The 7,532-nt window shown below is 68.9% G+C and overlaps 1 protein-coding gene across 1 annotated transcript in view; it reads right to left on the bottom strand.

Annotated features, from left to right (window-relative positions):
- The window catches only part of LOC107198845 (transgelin-2), a 17,203-nt gene that overhangs the window by 6,131 nt on the left and 3,540 nt on the right, over window positions 1–7,532 (bottom strand). Inside the window, exons 3-19 of the mRNA XM_033511552.1 lie at window positions 6,507–6,659; window positions 6,231–6,382; window positions 5,967–6,084; window positions 5,691–5,832; window positions 5,385–5,530; window positions 5,137–5,279; window positions 4,918–5,058; window positions 4,724–4,840; window positions 4,218–4,368; window positions 3,982–4,105; window positions 3,733–3,908; window positions 3,391–3,641; window positions 3,225–3,309; window positions 2,737–2,907; window positions 2,482–2,527; window positions 711–1,901; window positions 1–125 (exon numbers count right to left, since the gene is read on the bottom strand). The exon at window positions 1–125 is cut by the window's left edge and continues 1 nt beyond it. Coding sequence (XP_033367443.1) covers window positions 1–125; window positions 711–1,901; window positions 2,482–2,527; window positions 2,737–2,907; window positions 3,225–3,309; window positions 3,391–3,641; window positions 3,733–3,908; window positions 3,982–4,105; window positions 4,218–4,368; window positions 4,724–4,840; window positions 4,918–5,058; window positions 5,137–5,279; window positions 5,385–5,530; window positions 5,691–5,832; window positions 5,967–6,084; window positions 6,231–6,382; window positions 6,507–6,659 — 3,432 coding nt within the window. The remainder of the gene's footprint in view (window positions 126–710; window positions 1,902–2,481; window positions 2,528–2,736; window positions 2,908–3,224; window positions 3,310–3,390; window positions 3,642–3,732; window positions 3,909–3,981; window positions 4,106–4,217; window positions 4,369–4,723; window positions 4,841–4,917; window positions 5,059–5,136; window positions 5,280–5,384; window positions 5,531–5,690; window positions 5,833–5,966; window positions 6,085–6,230; window positions 6,383–6,506; window positions 6,660–7,532) is intronic.

Here is a 7,532-nt window from a genome sequence, read left to right as displayed (position 1 = left end):
GGGCGATGGAGGAGCCGGGCCGGGCCGGGACCGCGCCCCGGTAAAGCTGCAGCGCCTCCAGGAGCTCCGACTCCAGCGCAAACTCCGCGTCCCACTCGTAGTTCTCGTCCACCGAGGTGTTTCTCCTGCGGGGAGGGGGCGAGGGGCAGGGCCCGAGGGCGTGAGACCCCGGGGATGGGCTCCAGGGGAGATCCCAAAAAGTGAGACCCCGGGGGATGGGTGTGGGACCCCGGGGATGGGTGTGGGACCCTGGGGATGGGTGTGGGACCCCGGGGGATGGGTGTGGGACCCCGAGGATGGGTGTGGGACCCTGGGGATGGATACGAGAGCCCCGGGATGGAGGTCAGGGCGGACCCTGAGGTGTCAGATCCCAGGGATGGCCATGAGACCCCAAGGATGAATGCCAGGAGAGACTCCCCCAAGCCACAAGTCCCCTTGGATGGGTGTCAGGGGCCGATCCCAAGGCGTCAGATCCCAGGGATGAGCGTCAGGGGCACCACCCCGAGGGATGTGGGGACAGTGGGGAGCTGGCAGAGGTGCTGGGGGACAACTGGAGTGGTCTCTCGGGACAGTGTGGGGGTGTCCCCAGGGCACTGCAGGGCTGGGAGGTGGCTCCGTGCCAGGACACCCCATCCCAGCTCGGTGGGACAGGCCCGGAGCTGTCCCAGCACGCTCCAGGAGCTCATCCCAGCGCCCTGCCCACGGCTCACCTCTTCCCGGCGCCAGCATCCGTCCTGCCCCGTCCCTCCTCTGCTGCCGAGCCCCCACTGTGCCAGCTGCCCCCGTCCCCGAAGGGGGTGCCCAGGAAGGTGCCCCCCAAGGACGGTGCCAGCGAGGGGGGCCGCAGGAAGGAGCCGCTGCCCCGGCCGCTGCTCTGGCTGGTCAGGCTGCCCCGCGGGAGCTTCTCCGGGGGCGCAGCGTCCGGCGGCCGGCCCGGGGCCTCAGTCCGGAGATGGGGGGCCGGCTGCGGGGGAGCCCCGGGGCTGGGCGAGCGGGGCCGGGAGGGGGAGCCGGGCAGCGAGGCCTTGGCGGGGCCCACGGGCAGCCGGGGGGGCTCAAGGAACGCGGCGGTGGCGGCGGGGGAGGTGGCGTTGGCACTTGTGTCAATGCAGTCCGGGCACAGCGTCCGCCCCGTGCTCGGGGGGCTGGCAGGGGGCTCCGGCCGGGCGCCGGCACCGGGGGGCTCCGCCGGCTCCTCCGGGGGGGGCCAGTCGCCGTCCACACACATCTCCTTGAAGAAGGGCAGGCTGAGGTACTGGAGGATGCCGCTGATGGCCGGGGGGCCAGGGGACACCGGGGGGGCGGTGGCCGGCGGGGGGGAGCCCTGGCGGGGCGGCGAGTCCCAGGGGGGGCCGTGGCGGGGCCCGGGGGGCTCCTGCGCGGCGCTGTAAGGCAGGGTGGCGGCGGCGGAGGCCACGGGGCTGACATCGGTGATGCTCAACGCCACGGCCTCGTCCACGGGGCTGCTGCTGCTGCCGTAGCCGAAGTAGCGGCCGTGGCGGTGGCTGGAGGCCCGGGCACCCCGGCGGGGCTGCCCCGCGGGCCGGGGGCGCAGCGAGACCCCCCTGTGCCACACGGGCTCTTCCTCCTCTTCCTCATCCTCATCCTCATCCTCCTCGGCGGGCAGCTGGTGGTAGGGCTCCAGGGGGTCCCGCGGAGGCTCCGGCTCCGGCCGCGGGTCGGTCTCCACCACGAAGCGCCCGTCGGGGCCGCGGCAGATGCGCTCCAGCGGGACGTGCTCCCGGCTCTCGTAGCCGGAGTAGCGGGAGCCGGCGATGCTCAGCCCCAGGCTGGTGCCGGCTTTCTCACCCCACAGCAGCGTCCGGTGCAGGCTCCGGCACGGCGACGGCTGCAGCTTCAGCTTCACCGTGCTGTCGGGGCTACCAGGGCCACGAGCATTGCTGCAAGGGAGAGGCAGCAGCTGCAGCACCCCCAGCCGTGCTCCCGGGCCCTCACAGCCCTGCTCCTGCGCTTCCCGATCCTTTCTCCAGCCAAAAGTGCCCGGAGGGAGCACGAGGGGGGGAGCCCCGGCCCCAGCACCCTGCTCCTAACACCCTTGGTCGGTGGCAGCAGGGGGTGGCCGTCCCCAGGCTGTCCCTGTGCCCCCAGCCGGTGGCAGAGGGATGATGAGGAGTGCGGTGGGATGGGGGGAGAAGGACAGGGATGGGAACATGGCATGGCCAGGAGTGGGACAGGGAGAGGGATGGAGGGGAGCATGACATGGTGAGAACGGGAGAGGGAGGGGAGTGTGGCACGGCCCAGAGTGGGATGAGAGGGGATGTGGGGGAGTGGAAACCAGAGGAGTGACACAGCAGGAGTGGGACAGGGAGGGAATGGGATGTGGAGGAGCATGGCATGGCAGCACAGGGAGGGAACGTGGCGTGGTGGGAGACAGACAGGAAGGGAGTGGGATGGAGGGAACACGGCAGTGACACAGCAGGACAGGGAGAGAGAGCGTGGCAATGGCGTGGCGCGACTTACTGTGGAGGTGGAAGCTTCTTGCTGGGGGAGAAGACGAGTGGTGGATCTGGAAGGCCATGAGAACACAGGGGGATCACACGGCGAGCAACTCAAAACGTGATGAGGAGGAGACGGCAGCACCCACTCAGTCCCCACCCAGGCTGGCCCGTGTTCTGTCCCCGTGTCCTGTCCCCGTGTCCTGTCCCCGTGTCCTGTCCCCATGTCCTGTCCCCATGTCCTGTCCCCGTGTCCTGTCCCCGTGTCCCGTCCCCGTACCTTGGCGGCGCTTGCGGACGCGCGCGGCGCGGCGCCGGTTCATGATGCAGGCGGCCATGGTGCTGAAGATGACGGCCACGCTGAGGAAGCAGATCCCCCCGATGACCCCCGCCAGCACCGGCTGTGGCAGCAGCTCCGGCAGCTGCGTGCGGGACGGGTACACCTCCATCCCTGCCGCACACGGGGCACCCCGTCAGGCAGGCACAGCCCCCCTCGTGTCACCACGTGTCACCAGCAGCACGGGGACACAGCAAAACCTCAGCTCTTGCCCCACCAGGGCTGCTCTGCCCGTGGTGGGACCATGGAGAGGGGATGCTCTGGTCTGTGAGGCTGAGGCCAAGGCAGACCTGTTGCCGCAGCTTTAGCTTTGGGGGTCCTGCTCTGACCCCAGTTTGGCAGCAGGGACACGGGGGTGGGAGCAGCATGAAGAGGCTTCTCCTTTGGGAATTTGGATGCTTTGCACCCCTGGGTTCTGTCCCCGGCCTTACCTGCCGTGGAGACGTTCACCGTGTTGCTGGGGTCGCTGATGTAGCTGCCAGCAAAGGCCACCAGTCGGAACTCATAGAAGGCGTCCTGGGGGACGCAGGGCCGTGAACCACGCGGCCACAGTGGCCACCAAACCTTAACCCACCCCAACACCCGATCAGAGCTCACCTTGATGAGCCCTGGCACCAGCACCTGGGTGTCAGTGCCGGGGATGGAGCGCTCCAGCACCTCCCAGCCGCCCTTGTCCTGCCGCAGCTCCAGCGCGTACCCGCTCAGGGCCACCGAGGCACGGGCAGGGGGGTCCCAGCGCAGCAGAACCCCCCGCACGGTCTCGTTGGCCGTCAGAGCCCGGGGTGGGGACAGGAAGACGTGCACGGTCATGGCCGGCGGCTCCGGAGGCACTGTGGTCACTGGGAAGCCTGAAGAGACAGCCGAGACCGGCATGAGGTGGGAACAGGAACCTCCGGAGTGCTTGGGGGTACCGGGGGTGTTTTGGGGAGCCCCCCTTACCCCTGGGCACGGAGGTGACGATCTGGCTGAAGGGGCCACTGCCCAGTTTGTTCTGGGCCAGGACGCTGAACTGGTAACTGGTGTCTGGCTGCAGGTTCTCCACCAGAAGGTGCTGAGCCCCGGCCGGCACCGACAGTGACACCCAGTCGTGGTGCGCCCGCGGCGGGTACCTCGCCCTGGGGACAGCAGGGACCTGTCAGCCCGGAGCTGAGGGTCCTCTGGGGGGACACGGTGGGGGTGGGCACTCACAGCGGGGTGTACCAGACGCTGAACCTCTGGAAGTAGCCTCCATCGAAGCCTGGCTCCCAGGAGATGTTGGCTGCCAGCAGCAGTGGGAGCACGGAGACGTTGGTGACAGCGTGGGGACTGGTACCTGGTGGGGTGCAGTGTCACACTGCAGGGCTTGACCACCCCTTCCAGCACAGGGTGGGATTTGCATTGCCCACCCCGGGACCATCCCAGCCCACCAGTGACGGGCAGCTCACCCAGTACGTGGACAGAGGTGGCAGCGGTGACACTGGCCACCTGGTTGGTGGCTGTGCATTCCCAGACTCCGTGCTGCTCCTTGCTGAGGGGGTGGAGGACGAGGCTGCTGTTCCTGTCCACCTGGGCACTGCTCTTCCCCACGCTGCCCACCTGTGGGGCACGGACACGCTGGCAGGGGGCCACCACCAAGCCACCCCCGTGCAGGGCCAGGACTGTGACACCACCAGGCTGGGGACAAGGGGACTTGAAAAGGGGGACATGAGCCACCACCCTGGGGCTGGGCTTTGCCACGTTTTTAGAGCCAAGCAAAGTGACCTGGGGCCCTTCAGGAACCATGTGATGGGACCCCACTTCGGGATGGGGTGCAGCATTGGTGGGGACAGGGACACAGCCTCAGGAGTGATGTAGGGACAAGGACACCACCCCAAAAATGATGCCCTGGAGGCCAAAAGCGATCACCATCACTGGGGGGGCTCAGCTGGCCCCCCAAAGCAGCAGCCCCTACCTTCACCCAGGTGATGCTGGGGGGGGGATCCCCGTGAGCCGTGCAGGGGATCACCAGCTCCCGGCCCACCTCCTGGAAATATTCCTCCTTGGGCCGCACCGTGAAGGTGGGAGGGTCCTGCAAGGCAGAGGGACAGTTGGGGGGGGTTTGTCAGGGGGTGCAGAGCCAGGAGGGGACCCCGAGGGGCTCCTCACCTTCAGCAGGACGCGCGTGGGCCGGGACTCGCCGGCGGTGCCGTAGCTGTTGTAGGGCGTGCAGCGGTACAGCCCCAGCGCGTCGTCGTTCCCCGTGGCGATGACGATGGAGCCGTCGGGATGCACGGACCAGCCGGGGAGCTGGGAGAGGGGAATTGGGTGAGGAGGAGGAGGGATTTGGGAAGTTGGGAAGGGTGGTGAGGGTGGGAGCGGCCGTACCTTGTCCAGCTCCAGCGGGCGCCCGTCCCTCGTCCAGGTGACGGAGAGCAGGGGGGGGTTGGCCCTGGAGGGGCAGCGGATCACGCCCCTCATGCCCTTGGGCAGGTGGGTCTCCGGGAGCATGGTGGTCACCTGCGCTGGGTCTGCGGGGACACACGGGGCTGGGGTCCCCATGGGGCACCCCTGTTCCCACCACAGCCCCCACAGCAGGGACCCCTACGGCCTGGGGTGCAGGAGGGGGGTCTTACAGAGCACTGTGACAAAGGCTGAGGCAGAAGGAGGCTTCCAGAGCCCATTGCTGGGGGTGCAGGTGTATTTGCCAGCGTCGTCCGGGGTCGTTCGCTGCAGCAGGAGGCTCCCATCCACCAGGACACGGACTCGAGCCTGGAGGTGGCTGGGAAGGGACAGGACAGCGGTGAGAGGCACAGTTGGGACCGTCCCTGCTGTCCTGGGGTGATGAATTTGTCCCCACCACACACCCAGGCTGTCCCTGGCACTCGGGGCCAGGTTTGGGGGGCAGAGCAGCCCCGCTGCCATCCCCGTTCCTGCCTCACCTGAGGTGGAAAACATTGCTGCTGCCCTGGAACCAGGTGTAGGTGAGGTTCCCTGGATATGCCTCAGCCTGGCACGCCAGAAAGGCATCTTGGGAGATGTTGACAGTGACGTTCTGGGGTGGCACCACAATGATGGGCGGCCCTGGGGGTGCCGGGCAGAGGGGCAGTGAGGGCTGGGGACAGGGGACAGCCCCAGCTGCTCCCAAAACCGACCGTGCCACGGCTCCCTCTGTGTGCCCAGCCCACGGGGCAGGGCTGGGGGTCACCTGTCCTTACCCTGCACGAGCACACGGGTGGTGTGGGTGACAGTGCCCTCCTTGCTGGACGCGTGGCACGTGTAGGTGCCGGCGCTGGCGCGTTCCACGGCGGCGATGCTCAGCGTCCCGTTCCTCACCTGCAACGGCCACCAAGGGACAGCAATGCGTCCCGTGAACGGGGTGGTGGCAGCAGGCAGGTGCCACCACAGCGGGGATGGGCACTTGCTCTACGAGACCCCAGCTGTGCCTCACAGGGGGGTGAGCAGTGGTTTGTCACCCTCACCTGCACCGTGTCCCCGCTCTGGACAGGCAGGTCACTCTTCTTCCAGGTGACAACAGGCTGGGGGTTGCCGACAGCCCTGCAGGTGAGGCTCAGTGCAGCCTGGTCCCGCACCTCTACGAACGCAGGGGGGGTCTCCAGGAAGGTGGGGGGTGCTGGAAGGTAAATCCAGATCCAAACCTTCACCCCCAAACCTGGCTCGACTCGGTGTGGAAGCCCATTGTTCCCACAGCCCTGGGACGTGTGTGCAGAGCAGGTGAGGGTGGGAAGGGCCGGTACCGTTGACGGTGAGGTGGATCCAGGTGCCGTTCTGGAAGTCGGCGTCGGTGCTGTGCCGGTCGAGGAAGAGCACCCGGCACTCGTACCAGCCCTGGTCCTCGGCACGCAGCAGGTCCAGGCGCAGCGAGGCACCTTCCTCCAGCCGCACACGACCTGCGAGTCCAGCAGCGGCTCAGGGACAGCCACGTCCCCGGGTCACCCCATCGCCGGGCCACCCTCTCCCCGGGTCACCCCTTCCCCGGGTCACCCCTTCCCCGGGCCATCCCCTCCTCTGGTCACCCCCTCCCCAGGGCGTCCGCCCACGCTGGCACCACGGGGGGCTGGGAACGGCGGTGCCAGAGGTTGGTCACAGCGACAATCGGCACTACACACATGGGTGACACGGACAGGAGGTGGCAGTGGCTCTGTCACCCGCCCCCGCCCAGTGTGGCCTCGGCGGGGTCCCGCAGCACGGCGGGTCCGGGCGCTTCGAGCATCGCTCCCAGCGGCCGGGCAGGACCGGTCCCAGCTCCCCTCCCTGCACACCCCTTCCCCCGACCCCTTTTCCCCCTTCCCAAAGACTCTTCCCCCACGGCTCCCTCCCCCTGGCAGCCCCCCCGGCGCTCTCACCCTTCGGAGCCCCGCTAAGCCCCGGCACCCCCGCACCGGCCCCGCTCCCCGCGGCACGGGGGGGTCACGGTGAACCCCCGCCCGCCCCGCAGGAACGAGCTCTGCAGCTCCCCGGGGGGACACGGTGCCCGGGGCTCCCCCAGGCCGTGGGGTCCGCACCCCGCGCCAGCCCCACGGCCTCTTTGATGAGGAGAGGGATAAGGGCCGAAGCGAGAGCGGGCGCAGCCCGTTAATCCCCCGGGCTATTATCAGAGCCATAATCGGCTCAGGGAGCAGCGGGCAATTGGCTCAGCCCAGGCCGGGGTGCGCGGCCAGCGGCCCCCAACGAACGCGCCGGCACCCCCTGTCCCGGGCACCCCCTGTCCCGGGTACCCCCTGTCCAGAGTACTCCCTGTCCCGGGCACCCCCTGTCCCGGG

The sequence above is a fragment of the Parus major genome, unplaced genomic scaffold, assembly GCF_001522545.3.
Source record: "Parus major isolate Abel unplaced genomic scaffold, Parus_major1.1 Scaffold342, whole genome shotgun sequence".
NCBI classification, from domain to species: Eukaryota; Metazoa; Chordata; class Aves; order Passeriformes; family Paridae; genus Parus; species Parus major.
This window is presented reverse-complemented; position numbering and strand designations above follow the sequence as displayed.